This window comes from Spea bombifrons, chromosome 6 (genome assembly GCF_027358695.1).
Source record: "Spea bombifrons isolate aSpeBom1 chromosome 6, aSpeBom1.2.pri, whole genome shotgun sequence".
Lineage (NCBI taxonomy): Eukaryota > Metazoa > Chordata > Amphibia > Anura > Pelobatidae > Spea > Spea bombifrons.
The window spans coordinates 5497678-5517865 of NC_071092.1; the positions used below are offsets into that span (position 1 = coordinate 5497678).

The following is a 20188-nucleotide window of genomic DNA, read 5'->3' on the forward strand; positions in this document are numbered from 1 at the left end:
GGACGGCAAAATATTTCACATTTATTTTATTCCAAATAAAATATCACAATGGGAGATATGATCACAAAGGAGAGGTCTGGGGGACGAAGAAAATAATATTAATAATAATAAAAAAAAAATGAATGCAACATACAAATATTTATATAAAAAAAGTTCTGTTTTCTATTGGAACACTAAAATGTCCTCGAGGGGGCAAACGAAATGGACTCACATCCGTACTCTGGGGTTCCCTGGTAACCAAGTCTGCTCGCTGAAAGCACACAGCCTTTCATATCCCAATCCACCAAACACATGTCCGTTTCACGGGAACCCCCTTTATCCGTCCAGTAATTTTAAAATGCTCTCCCTTTCTTTGAGGGCTTTCCAGGCCTGATCCTTCTCTTTCTTGGTCGGGGTTCTCTTCTTCTGCCGGGCCGCCATGATCTTTCGGAAGGCGTCCATAACCTCGTTGTCGGCCATGCGCACCCTTTGCCGTAGCTCCTGTTTATTCATTTCCTCCTTTGCTAATCTGGATCGGCAAAAAAAAAACAAAAAAAGTTACAAATAATCATAAAAATATAGTACAAGGTAACACATTTATAACACCAGACCAAACATCTCCTGCACGGCTGAAGTGTCCCTGTAAGGGCCTCGATTCACCAAATGGTTTAGTTAATAAAGCCCTTTATTGCAATGTAGTTTGTGACACCTGGGATCATGATATTAAAGAACGAAGGCATTGCATAGAAGCAAGAAGCCGTGGTGCGTGTCAGAGGACGTACTCTTTAGGCTGCGGTGGGACTCCTTACCTAAGCAGCTCTTGTTTCTTGGCTCGATTGTGGGCGCTCAGAGCTTTAAGCTCGGCCTGCCTCTTGCGTAGTTCTGCCAACACCTCGTCTTCCGAGTCTTCGGCAGGGCGATCCTCTGACTCCAGCAGACCCTGAGCGATCAACTCCTCCTTTATCCGAACCTCTAAGGACTTTGTGTGGGGGGCACTGAAACAAAAACGATCACCGATCAGTCGTAGAAAATCGTATTTGTGTAAAAAATATATGTTTAAATGAAAGAACCGCTCATCCTCCTTGCCAGAAGATCACAATGTTTCAGTTTTGGTCATTTATCTATACACAGGAAAGACATAGCGCTGTACGAATAAGCTGGCTTCCACTACAAGAATGTGCAAAGTAAGGGGAATCGAGTAATTTAATGGAAATTGCTTCATATCAGTCTTTGGTAGGCCACAGGGGTCTTAGGGATAAAGAAAATGTACCTTGTCCATATGATATACGATACATAAATAGTGTTCTACAGAGAGCATCCACATTACAATAAGAAATACATTAATAAATAAAAAAAACACACACATTCATGCACACACACACACACACATTCATGCACACACACACACACACACACACACACATTCATGCACACACACACATGCATTAAGTGGCCTTACCGGCAGGGACTTTATCATCCCCACACAGTATAAAGCATTTTGGAGCATCTCTCATAATGTAGATGTTGCTTGCTCTACATACACAAATTTGTCATTCTTTCTTGGCCCCGTTTGGAAATATTGCTACTTTAAACTCCTTAAATCAACATCTTAGGTAGCGAATAACATGTTAATTACCTGAACGGTTTATTTTGGCTTCTGGGAGATGTACTTGCGCCGTCGGTTCCAGACTCCTTCCCAGATATCTCTGGAATAGACGAATCTTCTATCGGGGATATAATGTTCTCCTGGTTTGGGGGAAAAAATCCAGTATGGAATTCTAAATTAAAAATGATTTCCTTTTGTTCCTTTTAAAATTAAGTATTTAAATCGGATTTATTGTATAAATAAGTCATTAAATGGACTTTCAGGAATAGAAGGGGTTGCATTGGATAAGACAAGCATGAAGCCTAACCGCGCATGTTAACGTGGGCAATTACCTCAACGAGAGCCTGCAGGAGACGCTGTGTCAGGTGACCAAACGGGCAGCCGTCTTCTGGCTGATCGTGCTGGGATTCGGATTTCTTTAGCAAAGAGTCCACATCTAAAAGCAGCCAGGACAACGTGTGACATAAATCTGCCCCGGTGTATGTTACGGAACGTTACGGTATAAGGGAGGCTTTCTTTACTGAATGGAACCAAGAAGCCGCGATTGTGTTATGTACTTGCCGGGCTCTTTAGGCTTTGATTTCGCAACAACGGCTACGTCACACATTACCTTCATACTATGACGCTAAGGTTTGGGATAAAGATACGTAAAGGGCTGGCGAGTTTTAAACACAAGCCCCCGTGCCATGCTGGTGAGCAGTTAAATGCCCGTAGACACAGTTTTCATACAATGTATTCTCTAGGCATCGATGCCAATCGCCGTCTGGGAATGAAGGGTCCATTTTTAATAGCCAAGTATCCGCTGCTAATAAAACACACGTTGCCTTGTAACTGTACTTAACCCCCACTCCAGGAATTATAAAGTACTACTACCTTTGGAGTCGAGTTCGGTCAGCGGTCCCAGGACACCTTTCTTCTTGTCTCCGGTTAGAGAGGCGCGGGCTCCATCTTTCTGCTCTTCCTGCAGGTCCTCCTGTGCCCACCGATGTGAATAGTGTTTCCCAAGCGGTGGAATCTTAAAGCAAAAGACACAGCATATATTTAAACAAAAACACCCCCAAAAAACTGAGCACGTTTGCTTTGTGGACTTTGGATGAAGGCGCAGCACCAGTGAAACCAGTACGTGCCAAGCGCCGCTCGATTCACGTTTTATTCTTACCTTGTAATAATCCGCCTCGTCCTCGGGAGGCTTCAGCAGATCTTCCAACACCTTTATCTCTTCTGAAGTGACGTCCGCACAGTAGGGTTCCACGGAGGCCCAAAACCTGCATTTCAGATCCACCGAGTCAGCCGAGAACATGCATTATTTATTATTTAGCCTCATTAAAAAATAAGAATCGCCAAAACCTTTTATGAAACGCTGCCCCTCATCCTGTCGTTAAGGATGCTTCCGCCCAACCACTCCGTACTCCAAGAGGCCTTAAAGACTCTTCATAGCGATAGGAAAAAAAATGAGGTTTAAGTTAAAAATAGAAATAACGTTACCTGTTGGGGGCATCATTTTTGGGAATTCTGGGCACATCTACGGGATCTTCTGTCATCTCATAGTCCTGGATCTTGGGCTGCACGTTTCTGGATTTGGGCCGTCCGGGGCCGGTGTTGGCGGCGTGACTACCCTTTCCGTCCAACTTCTGTTTCTTGGGTTTGCTGTGTTTAATGGGTGTTCCCGGCTCGATCTCCTTCCCCACCTTGAGAAATCTTCGATCTCCTTTTTTATCTTGCCAGTCTGTCAGGATCTATAATTAAAAGAGAGAAAGAGAGGGGGAGATCGTAAATAAAGAGCTGCGAGAGAGGAGTCAACTAGACAGACGCACACCGCGCACTTAGAGAGGGAGACATTCGCCATTTCCGGGACAAACATTAAATATTTGTGACCTCGAACAGCAAAAGTCACCTGGGTCTCAGCTTCCAGGACACGGAGCCGCCGGCTCGCTGATGACAGCAGAGTTTCCAGTTCCAGCTGCAACGTGTCGAGCTCCTCGATGCCGATTCCATCGTCTTCGGAGCGGGAGAGCACCGCGGTGTACCTGGGGCACAGCTTCACGTGGTCTACGGACTTAAACTCGTGGAATTGCAGCGGACAATCCTTTAATTCACTCATCATGGCAACAGAGAGGCTGAGGAAGGGGAGAAACAAACGGTTTATTGGCAGCCAACTTGCTCTGTGCGCTACCACACAGCAACACTACTACTACCACACAGCAACACTACTACTACCACACAGAAACACTACTGCAGGCAGTGCTCACTCACACACTACTGCAGCCAATGTCCACTCACACACCCCCACCCACACTACTGCAGGCAGAGACCACACACACACACACACACACACACACACACACACACACACACACACTACTGCAGGCAGTGCCCACTCACACACACTACTGCAGGCAGTGCCCACACCCACACACACTACTGCAGGCAGTGCCCACTCACACACACCACTGCAGGCAGTGCCCACTCACACACACACACACACACTACTGCAGGCACTGCCCACTCACACACTACTGCAGGCAGTGCCCACTCACCCCCCCACACACACACTACTGCAGGTAGTGCCCACACACACACCCCCACCCACCCTACTGCAGGCAGTGCCCACACGCACCCCCACCCACCCTACTGCAGGCAGTGCCCACTCACACACACACACACACACACACACACACTACTTGCAAGCAGTGACACCGCAAGCAATAGTACCAATTCCTACACTATTTCAGGCAGTGTTCACTCACACACTATTGCAGGCAGTGCCCATGCATGCCCTGCCCCCACATACCCCATCAGCCATTGTACCCACCATTCCCTCTCCAGCACTAAACACTCACACTTCCGCCCCACAGCCTGGTGGTTCCTGCCAGCCCCTCTCCACCGCCACCAGCAGATGGCAGGCCAGGGGCACCAGCGGCCGGTGTCACCTCCTCTCACTTACCGGGAGCCTCCGGCCTATACCACTGCAGAACAGGGGAATCCGCTTTTAGATTTTAATTTACCAAGAGCGCTTCGCGTACATTTAATACCCCCTTCAATATACGAATATGTACCGATACCATCAGCCGCCTCCATAAAGCTGAGTCATACTCAGGCATAACATTTACCTCAAAGACCCCTCTTCAGCCACATGGATTCGCCCAAACCGCTCACCGAGAGGGCTGGCTGAGCTGACAATGGACATGTCGCACTCCGCGAGAGGGGAGACCCTCTGAATATTTTAAAAAGAACAGAAACTCTGTGACATGAAATAATGTAAAATAAATGTTAAGTGACCTATACTTGTAGATATTCGTCTTACTTATAATCTTCCACGTAATGAAAGTCAGTCTGAATGGGGCATCAATCCACCCCCGACAGTCTGACTTGGTCTGATCCTTCAACATTCCATATTCCCTAATATGGCGAGAAGCTTTCAAGAAGGATGCATTTTCAGGGTAGAGGGAGAGCACATCGAATATTCCTTTCTTATGTTCAAAATATACGTCGTTGAGTCAACCCGTACCAACGGTTCTTGGGTTATTTATTACTATTAATCATGCCATCGTAAATTCCGAAGTAGCGGTTGTAATTAGAATCAAGGAGAGAAAGCAGTGGAATAATTCCTCCCCTGTCACAGGAATGGTATAGGCCGGTCGCTGGCTGTCTCAGTGAGGGGGAAGAAGGTAGTTGCGCCTGCGCAGAGCCGCCACTTCCGCTATCGGGGAGACCGGAGCGATGGTGAGGGGGATGTTGGGGTCCTCGGGGATACGGTGGGGTTGTCGTGCATGTAGTGGAGAAAGGGGCACCCAGGCCTGCACCGGGAATACCGGAGGCATTGTGGGTGGTGGTAGGGGGAGAGTGTCCGTGGCATGGGCATGGGAGTGGCCCTGAGGTGAGTGAATCAGTCTCTGCAGAGAGCACAAGAGCGGGCCCAGCCCAGGGGCCTCCTTAACATACCGAGGGTGCAGTTTCCGGCTGTCTGCCTCTGACAGGGGTCAGTCCAACTAGCACTTAATGATTTCGGGTAAATTTGGCTTCAGGACAATCTAAATTTTGGTTCAACTCATTCATTATCCAAAAAACAAGGGCTAGTTGTGCCAGAAGAACTGGTGCAGGAGCAATTTGACTGGCATTTGTTGCTGGGGCACCTGGGCTGGCGGGACTGTGTGGCGCCGGGGCACCTGGGCTGGCGGGACTGTGTGGCGCCGGGACACCTGGGCTGGCGGGACTGTGTGGCGCCGGGGCACCTGAGCTGGCGGGACTGTGTGGCGCCGGGGCACCTGGGCTGGCGGGACTGTGTGGCGCCGGGGCACCTGGACTGACGGGACTGTGTGGCGCCGGGGCACCTGACGTGACGGGACTGTGTGGCTGTTGGGACTGTGTGGCACCTGGGAGGTCGGGACTCTCTGTGGCGCCGGGGGGCACCTGGGCGGTCGGGACTCTCTGTGGCGCCGGGGGGCACCTGGGCGGTCGGGACTCTCTGTGGCGCCGGGGGGCACCTGGGCGGTCGGGACTCTCTGTGGTGCCGGGGGGCACCTGGGCTGTCGGGGACTCTGTGGCTCCAGGGGGCACCTGGGCTGTCGGGGACTCTGTGGTGCCGGGGGCACCCAAACTGACAATTGTTACCTTTGTAAAAGAAGTTGGTGCGTTGATATCTTTAGTGCCAAAACTATCTGTGTTCAATCCTCAACTTACAGTTGCATCAGCTGTATGACTTGCGCCAAACACAAAGTCTGTTTAATGCTAAGCCAGCTGTTTTCCTCAGCAGGATTCCGTACGCGTCCTGGGCATCCATCATTAGTTCCAGATGTTAACATTTTAAATAACACCTATTTTTAATTTTACTCCTTAATACCGTTATTTGAAGCACCGCATCATCTAATTCCCAGACTGTGTCTGAAAAAGAACTAAACTCCTGACTCGGGGCAGAATTTCCAGGTTAGATTGTCCTTCTTGAGTTGTAACTGAAGATTTAGAAGAAAGAAGAAGAAAAAAAAAACACAGCCTTTCCGCAGCCTTGTGGTTTCCTTATTTCTCAATCTCTTTATGCAGTCATGCTTCTGACATTTGAATCTGTTACCCAGCAAAGACGGTTCAAAATGCTGGCCTTCCGTCCCTCAAGAATAGCTGGTCGGCTGCCATGCATGCTAATAACGCAACGTATTGTGTTGACAATGAATTGTATAAAAGGAGTACTTTATATATGTATATAGTGTGTGTGTCCATTCATTGTCCGGACACTTGGAATGAATGCTACTTTGTGTTTTCTTTGTTAATCCTTTTGTGTTGTATACATAGCCTTCGTTGTTAAATGTTTGTTCTGACAGTAAAATCCTAGAAAAGGTATGAATATATGTAATATGTGTAAATCTCTGTATGTGGAAATGCCTCGGTTTGGGCAGGGTAGATAACGTGTTGTGATAACAGATTGTGAGCTTCTTGGCCTGTATAGAGGTTAAAGGCGTGTGGTTTTAGTGAAACGTTCCAGGTAATACTCGTAGTCGTGTACGGGCGCGTCGAAATGCCTGTGAGCTACTGCGTGTGTTACGGGCTTTGGGAATTTTGTAGAGGTATGTTGTGAATTCTGGTGAACGTCTTCCTATCTGGATCGTGTCGTTAGATCTATCTTTATGGTGATTTTCTCCCTCTTTGTCTGTAATGCTATTTCAGCCGTTATCAGATAATAAGAGAGCAGGCGTGATGGGTTTGGGTCATCCAGCGCGGGTTCAGCTCCTTTACCTGCCCGTTGCTTGTTCCGGAATAGCGATTGCTTTGCTTTAACTCATTCAAAGCTGGGACAGCTGCTTTTCCGTAACGTCTTCCATCTCTGCTGAGAACAGCCGGCTCCAAAAATAGACGCGGTTTCATTATTGCCGAAGCTGTGCCGTTATTCTGCTCGTGGGGGAAGCTTGTTTGGGAAACTGTAGGATGTTTTCTTTTTTTAGACATCACAAAAAGATAAGAAGGATTTAAGTGTCAATCTGATACTTTTGCTTATTTTTGTTCCTAAAAGGAATTCAAAGGAAAGTTTGTGTTAAATATAGGGAGCATTTCATTGAAATAGCTGAAAGCATTAAGTAGCAATACGTATTCCGGAAGTGTTTACCAACATTTATTTATGGATACGTTTATGTAAACAGTGGGGTATTGTGTGCCGTTCCACGCTGTGTGCACAGGAGCCGGGTTATATGGATCTTTTCATGTTTGGCTGTATTCTAGGAACAAGTTCTCTGCGGTTCAGAGGCTTATCTAAGGATTTGTTTACTTAAGGCTAAAGCAGATCTGTCTCTTTCCTGAGTCTTTATTACTTTATGTTCTATGCTTTTATATATATATATATATATATATATATATATATATATATATATATATATATATATATATATATATATATACACAATGTATCTTACAATGTACCATTTTTACCTGACTTCGAATTCGGGCTTGTTATGTCCGAATATATATATAAACATACATACATACATACATACACGCATTGCGTGTTCTCGGGATCAGCCTGTGTGAGGGTAGCGGATGAGAAGGGAAGTTCAGGAGATAAGATACATTGTTTATGTTGTCTACTATGCAGTAATTGTTAACGTCTGCTATGTTTCCTCCGTAGACCGCCACACTTCGCCCGTACCTCTGCGCAGTCCGTGCCACGCTGCATGCAGCACTATGTCTGGAAAACTTCTCGTCCCAGGTGGTGGAGAGACATAACAAGCCCGAAGTCGAAGTCAGGTAAAAAAAAACAAACATGCCGTGGAGGCCATATTAGTGCCCATCCATTCTGGATTAGTTTATCAGAAAGCTAGCTTTAAAACACCTGCTATTCTGTTTAACCACATTTCAAAATGCTGTGCTTATGAGCAGCTGAAATATTTGACGGTGGAAATATTTCTGTTAAATACTTTTATCAAATCACTGATTAACTCTTTAAATGCAAGAGGTTGAGACATGAATAGAGAGCTCCCCATAACAGCCAGGCTCACAGAAGAGATCCATCTCCTGTATAAAGTGATGCGATTTGTGATTGGATGCAGGCTGCGTGTTTACGAAAATAATATCCCAATATTTACACATTTTTAATGGAGGTTTACAAATAAAATGCGGCCTGTTTGATAACGAACTGGTTTATATAGTATCTTGTCTTTCTGCTTTTGTCACAATATAACCTTGTATTACAGGAGTAGCAAAGAGCTGCTGCTCCAGCCGGTGGTCATTAGCAGAAATGAAAAAGAGAAGGTTTTGATTGAGGGATCCATTAACTCCGTGCGCATCAGCATTGCAGTAAAGCAGGTGAGTATTCTGGGAATAGCTAACTCTGCCATTTCACGTTTTAGTTATCAGGCACAATAATTGTTCAAATTATTAGCAGTCTGTGCTGGGGGACTGCCATCTATGCACAGGTTTCATATGGAGTATTCTGGTTATATATTATCTGAGATGATAACTCTCACCAGTAACCCAGAACTTTGTCACTGGAGCATATAAAGTAGCCTTTGTGTTTGTAATTTGTTTTAAATACATTTTTTCATGATGAATCTCAGCTTGCCATAATGTGATGAGTTATCCAGGGAATATCTAAACAAATCACGTTTAAAATAACACATCATGTTGATTTTCATTCAAGTCTTAGCCAAGGCAGTGTAACTTTTTTTTTCTTCCTTTCAAAATACAACTTGATGTCTTCCTTCAATTCAACTAAACTTCGGCAAATCGTAATTTATTTTCTCGTCTTCTTCTCCAGGCTGATGAGATTGAAAAGATCTTGTGCCATAAATTTATGCGCTTTATGATGATGAGAGCTGAAAATTTCTTTATCCTCCGTAGAAAGCCCATTGAGGTAAGGATTTGGGGAGGGGGGGCTATTTGTATTTTTGACTTGTTTGCTCTTGATTGAGCCAACAATCTCTGGGTCTCTTCCATATGATCTGTAGTGTCTTATGTAATGGATCCCACCTGCAACAAGGACTTGTTGCTTATTGAGCTATATAAGAATCCCCCAAAATACATTTTGTCTTAACCTCTTACCGTGTAAAAGGTTTATTTTCCCTTCTGCTGAAGATACCGCTCCCCCCCCAGTCATTTATTTCGCCAATTTAATACATTTTATTCCTCTATGTACATGCCCAGTTCTTTGTTCAGAATTCTTTTATATAAATGCCCACATGCTGTCTGAAAGCTAATTGCTTCATGTGTAGGAGTGATGAGAAGTTTTTGCTCTATTACTGTATTGTTCTCCTGTATCTGAAGAACGTGTTCTTGTTCCCAGGGCTACGATATTAGCTTCCTGATCACAAACTTCCATACAGAGCAGATGTACAAACACAAGCTGGTCGACTTTGTGATCCATTTCATGGAAGAGATAGACAAAGAGATCAGCGAGATGAAGCTGTCGGTGAACGCAAGAGCTCGTATCGTAGCTGAGGAATTCCTTAAGAACGTAAGCTTGTATTTTCTTGGCTCTGTGATCCTTTCTGTTGGTTTTGGAAAGACTGGGTACAACCTGGCTTGAAGTCATCATTACATGGGGAGCTCTTAACACTTTTATATCTGTGACTTACTGTTTTTATTTCTCTCTTTTTGCAGTTTTAAAGACTGTGGATCAGACTGCAGGATGTAACTTCCTCAATTCGTCCCTCGATCTCTGCCTTGCTATCCCCCCAAAAAAGGGAGCCAGGCAGGGGATAATAGGGCCAAGGGAGGGGGCTTGCATTTCGGGGCAGAATAGCGAGGCAGTGAATGTTTGTAAGGGAGACCTCCGGGGGGGAAATGTTGCTTAATGGCATTTATCTTCATTCCAAATCCCCCGACAGGATGGGACAGAATATTTTTATTGTTTATTTTGAGAGAAATTATGTGCTTGTCTTTATTCTTCTTTTTTTATTGTTGCCTTTTTTTTTTTTCTTCTTCAAAGACATTCTGAGAGACATGAAACCAATAACCAACTGTCATAAAAGTGACATTTAGAGGGGTTTATAAAGCCTACCTGCCTCCCAACACAACAAAATTATTATTTTTTAATCTTTATTCAAGAACCGATAACCTGCAGCGATACAAGTGATAAATGAGTAAAAGCACAGATGATAGATGAACTGTTCACTTGCTCCGTGAGGCGGTGACCCAACCACCTGCACTACACGAGGTGTGTCATTAAAGTGTGGTTGTTCTGCTAATTAAATACAGTTTTACTGCCCTTGTATCCGGAGGTGCTGTAATAAACACCTTTCTTTCTGCTAAGACGGCTGTGCGCCCGTTCTTATTGACAGTCGTAGTGAAGGAAAGTAATGAGTCTGTATCTCTGGAACAGGCATCGCTATTTTTTTTTCTCTCTCCCATAGACCTTTTTTTGCCAAATACCACGGTTACTCCCTGAACTTCTTTGTAAATGACTTAAAGGTTTACATGCGGTCCAGGTCCAAATGAAAATTGGGAAGCTAAAGTCGTATCTTCTGTTTCTTCTGCTTTTTGCACTTAACTGTAGATTTTTTTTTTTCTTATTCAAAAAATAAATAAAGCCTTTTTGTCCTGTCTCCTGTGTGCAGCTTTGTGCATGTTACTTAAACTCGTATTTTTCAGTAGACTATTCAGTGATCAAAAACGTACATTTTACCTTTTTGAGCAGATTTCTACTCAGTTTTGCTGTTCATTTTTAGTAATGGTTATTAATGATACATCTGACCCAATAGCACGTGCATCATTTCATGGTTGAACCGTGGATGGAGCTTTCTCAGATCCAGACCCTCACCTGCCTTACGTTTGTTTGATTTCACGTTGCGATTGGTCGATCAGAATGACAGAGCAGTTGATTTGTCATCCGATTCTTTGTCAATATCGTTTAAAAGGAAACTCCACCGTCACAGTTTGTGGGTAGTTTTATTTTTTTATCTTTCTGTATTTCAATCAATAAGACTGGGAATGAAATGGTTTAAAAGTAAGGAATTTGTGTTTTTCTCAAAAGACTACACAACTGGTGTAAATAACCAATATTGCCTGTTTTATATTTTTCCTCCCCACCCTTGCTAAGGCTGCCAGAACAAATTAGCTGCCACCAAAGAGAGGGGAGATATGTATCAAAGAGGTAGAAGTAATGTAATGGGGAGGAATAGTTCTCCAGACCCTTTTGAACAGAAAGGTGGGATGTCTGCTCCCGCGGTAAACAGGTGAGTTTCTAGTACACTTTTTAATGTCGTGGAACTTGAGTGCAAAGAGAAAAGGTAGTGAGTGCCGATGGTGACGCCGTTGGGGAAGTGGTCGAAGTGTTATTTCAATAACGTGTTAGTATGCAACTTCCTCTACTTGGTTCTAGCGGGCGAGTAACGCAATTCCTGATACTCTTTACGTCGCTTTGTGTATTAAACACCTCGGTGCGCTATGGGGAGATGTTGGAAACTTGAGACCAATGGATAAAATAGTAAAACAAACCCAAACCCATTTTGTTGGCGGCGCACGTTATTCAGTCTGATTTAATACAAATCAAGACAAGAAGCTGCACTCAGAAGCCACGGAAGGACCACTGAAAGGATCTAGTACAAATGGTGCTGTATACTTTAGAACACTGGGCAAAACATTTTACTTGGCGTGGTGGTTGTAGCTACTGTTGACTGGTATAAGTTTGCAAGCTGTATTATCGATGTATAGTTGTCATTCATTTACACAGATAAATACACATTTATTCGTAGCAGGGGATCGTCTTCGCTATAATTTTAGGGGTATCCATGAGGTGCAGTCAGTGCACAGGTAGTAAGACAAGTGGTATAATACAGGTACACACAGCCGCAGGGGTACAATCAAGGGGTATAAAAGGTATACAGACAGTAGGTAAAGGGTACAGTCGGGGCACAGATTGTTCTCCCTCAAACCTCTTTTATATGCTCACAAATCGCCAGGGGTATCAGCCCTCCCCACTGGCACTGAAAGGGTTAAATGCTGCCTGTGTCCTGGGGACAGTCCACGCGAGGTCGCTGAAGATTGCCCGTCCGGGCCAACGTCACGATGGCTTTAGTTTACCTTGTTACCCTGGAAATGGTTGTCACGTGGACTACAAACAAAAGGGGCGGGATTACTCCGAGCAGGCAGTGTCAGACCGACTGCAAGCGACGGTGCATGCTGGGTGTACCGGGAGCCGGTGATACCCCCAACCCGGGCCAGGCCTGGGTCTGGGACTACCTGGGATGCCCCTCCTGCTATACGGTAAAGTGTATAAGTATATAAATAATCACTGTGCATTAAATAATGAGCAGAGGGCATATTATTATTATTATTATTATTATTTTTAATATTATTACTACATATAGCATGACATTAATAAAAACCACAAAATATTGGGCTTTAGTCACTGTTATATGAAAGTTACTGCATCATTTGAAAACATACAATTTTTGTAAATTGAGAAATAAAATAAAACCGGAAACGAGTACAAATTATAAAAAATAAAAAAAAGATGGTGATATATTAATTTCTGTGTATGGTTACCATATAGCCCCCTTTAGATAATGCAGGGTAAGGGGCAGTTATGAGGTTAATGCAGCCCTGTATCAGGATAGATTATTCTCCGGTATGTTAAAATACTTTTTTCTCACACAGGTCGGTGTATTTACCGTTTATCTGGTTGGACCGCGTGTCTCTTTCTGAAAGAGCACACATTTGATTATTGATTCCCGTTACCGATTGAGTCAACCCGCCACCATGGTGGTGCAGAAGGTACCGTTCATCTTATTATTTCTAATAATGGATACGTTCAATAGTGAAACAGGAACCCCTCTTCTTCCACTGTTTCAGAAATTCCTTTTTTGGCTAAATATTGCTTTCGATTGTTTTTCCACAGATTTCTTCTGAATCGCACAAGGAAGGGGGGGATTCCATTGGGAAAGAAGGTCCCAAAACGGGTAGGAATAATGATATTGACATAACCTGTACTGTATTTAATATATATATATATACTTTTATACCTCTATACATTTTAAATCCTTATCTTTGAATATATTTACACCAGCGCAAACACTGATATACAGAATAATTACACAGAGCTTTATTTAAAGGGAAAATAATTATTTTATTTTATTTATTGTCATATTACTCTAGAAAGAAGAGCGTCTTCTTCTGAAGGGCGTCTGCGGAAAAGAACCCTTCACTCGAGAATTAATCCGGAAAAACTGAAACAGGCCAAACTCCTGGCGGATAACGCCGTTAAGGTCAGCAGAACTCACTGTTACTGATTTAGTTATGTTATAGAAACATTTCCATTCATTTTGTCATTTTGAAGCTCGGGGGGTTACTGTATGGTCCGTGTTCTAAATTAGAACTCCAAGGTCCGTATTGTTACAAACATTTCACTTGTTTCCATGGTCCTCATTTAGATTTTTAATACAACTTTTTCATTTGGATGGAACAGAGACGTGCGTTCCTCAACTTTGGACGTTCGCTTGCTTTTCTTTTTAATTTATTTAAAGGAAGGCTGGGGGGGGTCCCCCGATTCGTTAGTGTAAATGTTGGGAGGTATGGAAACATGGAGTATGATCATTTAATGTGCATCTCCTCTCCTAACACCGTCGTACAGGAGAAGAAGATTTTTACCATCCATGGCCCGTACCCAGTGATCCGCAGATGCCTCAGAGAGCGAGGATGGGTGGAGAGAAAACTCCCCAGCCTTACAAAACCTTGTAGGAAAGGCATGGACGGGGAAAAAGGTGTTGGAAGTGGGAACGACGATGAAGGTAATAATACAGAGGAGGCGCTTTACTCATCATCAAATGTCTGCCGTCAATTAACATTTTTAGACCAGCTTGTTTTGTCGGCTCTTTAAATTATGTGTTATTTTTTTTTTTTTTTTTTTTTTTAATTATAAGATGAAGATGGTGATAACATGGACAAGGACGGTGATCTAGATGATTTCCACAACCTCACGGTAAATATTTAATGTATATATTAACGTACAATACAGATTCTTATTTCTAATCGTACATATTTCATATAAGTGCTGAGAAATATGCTGATTACCACGTTAGCTGAACAATTACCAGGGGACTTTAATCATCTTTGGGGCTCCTTTTAAAGACTGAATGGGATAAGAATAAATGTATCCTTTACACGTTTCCTCTTATTTCACTGGGTTTGGATGCTTTGAGTAACCATTGTTTTATATATATATATATATATATATATATATATATATATATATATATATGAAACCCCTGGTGTGTTTTCCCCATGTAGTCATGTCTTGTCCGCAATGAAGATCCCTATTTTTTGTGGACAACCAGACGCGACTCCGTGGACTGTCGTTCCCTGCGAAAGGATCAGATAACGAACCATTACGCGCATGCTGCAGCTATTACAACCAAGGTAAGAGGATGTAAAGACTTACAGTCCATTTAAAGACAGGCATCAGTACACGGAGAACCGATCTGTCTCCATCTATGAAAGCAGAACTACAAGTTATTTTTTTTTTCTTTTAATTGCTTGCAAATCTCTGTCGAGGTTATAGAATGATCAGGGAAACCATTAACACCCCAATATATTAATCATAAATCGCCTGTAGGTAGTTGTTTGCCCCCTTTGCTTTGGAAACGCACTCGAGTTACTTCCTAAACTGTGGAAGAACTGTGGCGGCTGCTTATTTTTGGGGTGAAACATGCTGTAAGTCTGCTGACTTGACTGGCCTAATACTTGAGTCTCTGATAACAAATAAGTTAGCAAAATGAATTACTTTTATTATAGGTTGGCTTATGTGTGAATTTGAGAAATCTGCGTTGGTTTGATGACACTGTTCCAGACACCTTTTTCCCGCGTTGCTACAGGCTTGGAGTTTTTGATGAGAAGCGAGCATTTATGGGTAGGAATACTTATCATGATAACTGCGTCCTCTCTGAATTGTGATATGTTGGTCAGATCTAGATGTAATTCTAGAGCACCGAGTAATGATACATTCTGTAAGTTACAGCGAGGAAGTTTGTATCTTGCTGTTATTTGTGAAAATCTCTTTTTATTTTAAAATCAGAAGACTTTTGGCTAACTGCTGCCCAGAGTATCCTGAAGCTGGTGTCAGGAAGCCAACACAGAAGTGGCATCATTTGGGACGGTGAGTAGGGTTTATATAAGACCAGCATAGAAAAAAATGTAGTTATAGAAGCTTTTGTTCCATCTAAGGCACTGAAAGCTTATGTAATTTTACATTATTTTCTATGTTGGTCTAGTAAAAGGTATCAACTTTGCATAAACGTTCCATGTTCTCCTAAAACAATATGACAATATCCAATTTGCTTCCCAGAGATGTTAAAGTAAATATCTAGGACTATTAGACGGATTAAAACACAAAAAGCTCCAATCAATTAATTATTTCAGCCAACAGTTCTGCAAAGTGCATTCATTTTAACCCTGCGTGTTCTTCTCTCCAGCAAACCGCGTCCCAGCTCAGGTTATTGTGACTGCCCTGCAAGCCTGTGAATCGTATCTCGGCACATTGGAACATCAAGATATCGATACAGAGATTCCCATCGTCACTGACGCAGCATGGAATGAGTTTCTACGCAGCTACTATCAAATCATCCAGTAAGTGACGCCGTACAGCGCAGATCTAGCTGCGATTAGAAACTAAATTATAATGAGAGAACATCTAGAATTAAGAGCATTTCTAAAATAACCGGTCAATCTAATTCTTATTTGTTTGTCAACCTAAACCCAGAGACCCAACTTGGGTCGCACCAACATTCTTTCGGTGAACTGGAGCAATGGCGCTTCAGGTAGGAGTATATGAACTGTACCCTTTTTATTGTTACAGTGATGGTGCTGCGATTGAAGACTCGGATCTGTTTGCGAATCGGTGCAACGATGTGCTGGAGAAGTTAAGATCAGTGAATCCACAGCTTGATATCGATGGCGTCAGGAACATCTGGATTGTAAAACCAGGAGCTAAATCCCGTGGCAGAGGTGAGTAGGTTGAGATGTCAGTCACTGCTAGATAGAGTTTCAGCCATTGCTGAATTATAGACAACAGTAAAAAGGGAAAAGGTGAAGAATTTTTTCACTCCTCTAGATGAAGTCCAAAATAAGAAATACACAAGTCTCATTTTCTCTATTTACGAGTAGCTCTGCCTCCATCTGTGTCTCTCAATGCCTGTCCGGATCTTCAGAATCAGCACCCACATTCTTTTTAATGAGGAAAGGACTTTAATCAACGGCCCAGACATTTCCCCGTGGTATTATGATAGCTGCTTATGTAATTGCATCTGAAATGAAATCCCTGTGCATTTCACATGTTCAGTAAAATGACCAGTTTATACTGTTATTTGAAGCTGAGAAACCTTGCATGTTTTCAGTTTGTGAGTAAGATTCTAAAGTCAAATGTTTGTTCCGGCGTAGGTATAATCTGTATGGATCGCTTGGAAGAAATTCTAAAGCTGGATAGCAGTGATCCAGGGATAGTCAAGGAGGGGAAATGGGTCATCCAAAAATATATTGAGAGACCACTGCTGATTTACGGCACAAAGTTCGATGTGCGCCAGTGGTTTCTGGTGACCGACTGGAACCCTTTGACGATCTGGTTCTACAAGAAATGCTACATTCGCTTCTCATCCCAGACCTTCTCCTTGGAAAATCTAGACAGGTAAATTAGTGGTGGGATTAATGTTATGTTATTCAAGTATCTTATTTATATTTAGTTTCCAAAGTCCCATAACAGACAGCCTAAACCTAGACAAGTAGTTTTTCATTGACTTGAAACTAAAAGCTAAACACCTTCTCTCGTTACTACAGCTCCATACATCTCTGTAACAACTCCATACAAAAGTACTATGAGAACTCGTGGAAGCGCCATCCTCTGGTGCCTTCTAGCAACATGTGGTCCTGCGATGAATTTCAGAAATATCTACAAGAGATGCGAGCGGGACGCGCCTACAAGGAGGTGATTGTGCCAGGAATGAAATCTGCCATAATCCACGCCATTCAGAGTTCCCAAGATGTGATGGAGCCCAATAAGAGCAGTTTTGAATTGTACGGAGCAGATTTCATGTTTGGAGAGAACTTCCAACCCTGGTTGATTGAGATTAACGCCAGTCCAACCATGGAACCATCGACAGCAGTGACCACCGAGCTTTGCGCTGCGGTGCAGGAGGACACCCTGAAGGTGGTGTTAGATTGGAGACGCGACTCAAAAGCGGATGTGGGGTTATTCGAGCTCATCTACAAACAGGTATTGCCTTAACTGAGTATCCTTTCTATGTTTTGCTTTAACATATTTTAACCATGTTTTACTGTATTTTGTTCTTTTAGGCTTCTGTAGATGTTCCTCAGTATAAGGGAATAAACCTGCTGGTGGAAGGATCCACTGTTAAGAAGCCACGTCCCCCTCCACAGAGACAGTCCCACGGTGGATTTAATATGGTTATCGCTCCTAGGATAAGACAAAAGTCTTCGTCGATGGTGCAGGCCAGCATCTCAACAGCAACTTCCCAGGCTAGTCAAGAGGCTATTACCGGATCACCGGCAAGCCATCCGTGTACATTAACCAGGCCAAAGACAACAGCGACTCTGACACCACCTAAAATATCTAGGGCAGAAAACAAAGATGTGCTAGGACTGGCACATGGTGGTAGATTATATAAGAGCGGAGTATCTACTTTCCATCATCATTCTCCAATCGACCTAAAACTGCGCCTGTCTGAGAAGCCGCCAGTCCTGCGTTATTCTACCGGGCTACGAGATAGAGGCTACATAGACATGAAGCTCACCAGCCTCGACTCTAAAGTCTTGCCGATTCTTAACAAAGGGGCAACAACCGGTAAGATGACTGACAGTAGAAATGTGTCCTTTTATTTTTTTTGTCCAAAGGGATGGGGTAACAACGCGTAAAACGTACACACTTTTTCATCTTAGCTACATGTAGCAAGAACCAAGCGATAAAAGACCTTTCAGATTTTTGTTGAGGCCTTCTCCATAAGTGAACGTTTATTGTTATTAAATACATGTTACAGGTTCCCATTATTTGATACGTTTGTATATTTGTGTGTCCTGTTAGAAAATTATTTTCCATAGTTTCTGTTCATTTAAAACGACTTGCTTTCCCAGAATTTTTTTTCCAGTTGCTACCCCATAACACTTTTTCAGGATCTCCACAAGCGAGGATGTCCTGAATTCTTTGGGGTAGAGAGAACAACTTAAGGGCAGAATTGTCAAGTGTAACCAACTAAAAGTCAGATTATTCGAGACTCTGCTGAAACATCCTTATTCCTTTTATCCACAGGTCCCATTTACCAACAAAAGATGCCCAGCGTCTTCTTTAAGGGTCCGCACTCCCTGAAGATCCCCTATGTAACAGGTTCCAAAAGTGGCAGGCTACTGGCTAAATCTACCTGCTTACACCTGTCCATGACAACCAACCCTATTAAGCGCCATGAACGAGCACCGCCATATATTCGGAACCCCGTTATCCCCACGCCGCTTCGAATGTGAATGCCACGTTTTCCAATACCACGGAGCGGTCATCTGCCGCCGAAAAAAACAAACATTTACGTTTTCAGGACAAATACCTAATTGTATAGACTTGCATAATTTACTCAGGATATTTCCATGTCGGACTATGTTTATTTTTTTTTCTGCTTAATGCAGCCATTCAAACAATTTACCGATATGCTGGTGCTTTAATATCCTCCCAGGCAGAGGGACAAAAAAAAAACCATCAACAAAATATATCTCAGGTTTTTAACAGATTAATACCTGTTTCAATGTGGCGCTAAAGACTGTTACAGCCAACATAATGTGAATAAATTACTGATACTACGTATAAAATATACATTTTAGAAATGTGTTACAGGGATATGGGTAACAAAATCAGACACTGATTGTATGCTAAACATGCAAAACATGAAGCAAATTCAAGTCAAGCAGATAAGCAGCGCACGGACTTAACTGCTGTTATAGAAAAAACATCGAGTCCAGTACGATTCAAAATCTTTATTTATCTTCGTAAGGATCAAATAATGAATTGCGCTGGATTCATGCAGATGTCATTTCTATGACGGCAATCTAGTGAGCGGGCTCCTTATCTGCTCAATCTGAATTTGTTTTGCTTTGTGATGGAGGGGAAATCTGTCGCGGCGGCACCCGGCTGTCTGGACCTGTATTGCTGGGAGAATTGGTGGGTGGGATGCCTGGTCCACCGGGATCCGTTTTTTTTCATGTAAAACGCAAAACTTGAACATTCGTTCATTCTCCAGCCAGGTACTGTACAGAACGCCTGAATCAGTGTTGGAAATTGACTGAATGGAACAATGCTCTGTTAACACAGAAGTGCTGATCAAACATAAAGAGAATACACATTGTTTTTTTTTTTTAATTATCTTTATTTAATTTTAAGCCTTTAAAGACCATTTTGTACCCTTCGTCACCGTGAGTGTTTTATCATTTCTGTTCTGTTGTGTTTGTGCTTAGCTGTAATTTTCTCATTTACTGTGTTCACACAAATTATATATTGTTTTTTTTTTTTAGAAGGGTTTTCTTTAGATACTATTATTTTGATTACATCGTCAAAATTACTATAAAATTAATAAAACATGGCTGACAAAAAAACAAAACATTTTTGTGGACTTTTGTTTAAATAATATTTAGAAATGCCTAATG

The 20188-nt window shown here is 42.8% G+C and overlaps 2 protein-coding genes across 6 annotated transcripts; one reads left to right on the forward strand and one right to left on the reverse strand.

Annotated features, from left to right (window-relative positions):
• On the reverse strand, positions 1 to 4820 carry TADA3 (transcriptional adaptor 3). 5 transcript variants are annotated; one of them, XM_053470094.1, is made up of 9 exons: positions 4696 to 4820; positions 3480 to 3702; positions 3071 to 3321; positions 2745 to 2850; positions 2456 to 2600; positions 1918 to 2021; positions 1616 to 1725; positions 789 to 974; positions 1 to 508 (listed from the first exon to the last, which is right to left on the reverse strand). In XM_053470094.1, the coding sequence occupies exons 1-9, from the start codon at positions 4770 to 4772 to the stop codon at positions 316 to 318; spliced, it is 1395 nt and encodes a 464-aa protein (XP_053326069.1). In that variant the 5' UTR covers positions 4773 to 4820; the 3' UTR covers positions 1 to 315. The 5 variants fall into 5 exon arrangements, with proteins under 5 accessions (XP_053326069.1, XP_053326070.1, XP_053326072.1 ...); XM_053470095.1 differs by having other exon boundaries at positions 2459 to 2600; positions 4696 to 4819; XM_053470097.1 differs by lacking the exon at positions 4696 to 4820 and adding an exon at positions 4530 to 4665.
• A 398-nt stretch (positions 4821 to 5218) lies between these two features.
• On the forward strand, positions 5219 to 19064 carry LOC128500443 (tubulin tyrosine ligase 3-like). Its single transcript, XM_053469605.1, has 19 exons — positions 5219 to 5308; positions 8193 to 8311; positions 8758 to 8869; positions 9321 to 9416; positions 9846 to 10016; positions 13211 to 13276; positions 13401 to 13461; positions 13658 to 13767; positions 14133 to 14289; positions 14422 to 14480; positions 14789 to 14917; positions 15293 to 15407; positions 15573 to 15653; positions 15970 to 16123; positions 16353 to 16501; positions 16934 to 17177; positions 17327 to 17762; positions 17843 to 18350; positions 18813 to 19064. The coding sequence occupies exons 1-19, from the start codon at positions 5306 to 5308 to the stop codon at positions 19019 to 19021; spliced, it is 2979 nt and encodes a 992-aa protein (XP_053325580.1). The 5' UTR covers positions 5219 to 5305; the 3' UTR covers positions 19022 to 19064.
• The last annotated feature ends 1124 nt before the right edge of the window (positions 19065 to 20188 follow it).

Excerpts from the sequence above, each read along its gene's own strand:
- LOC128500443 (XM_053469605.1), top strand. Across the intron at positions 9,417-9,845 it reads TCCGTAGAAAGCCCATTGAG|GGCTACGATATTAGCTTCCT; the intron begins GTAAGGATTTGG and ends TCTTGTTCCCAG. Across the intron at positions 16,124-16,352 it reads AGCTACTATCAAATCATCCA|TGATGGTGCTGCGATTGAAG; the intron begins GTAAGTGACGCC and ends TTATTGTTACAG.
- TADA3 (XM_053470094.1), bottom strand. The coding sequence starts at position 4,772 with ATGTCCATTGTCAGCTCAGCCAGCCCTCTCGGTGAGCGGTTTGGGCGA. Across the intron at positions 2,601-2,744 it reads ACGAGGCGGATTATTACAAG|ATTCCACCGCTTGGGAAACA; the intron begins GTAAGAATAAAA and ends TTTTGCTTTAAG. Across the intron at positions 2,022-2,455 it reads CGAACTCGACTCCAAAGGTA|ATGTGGACTCTTTGCTAAAG; the intron begins GTAGTACTTTAT and ends GGCTGCTTTTAG.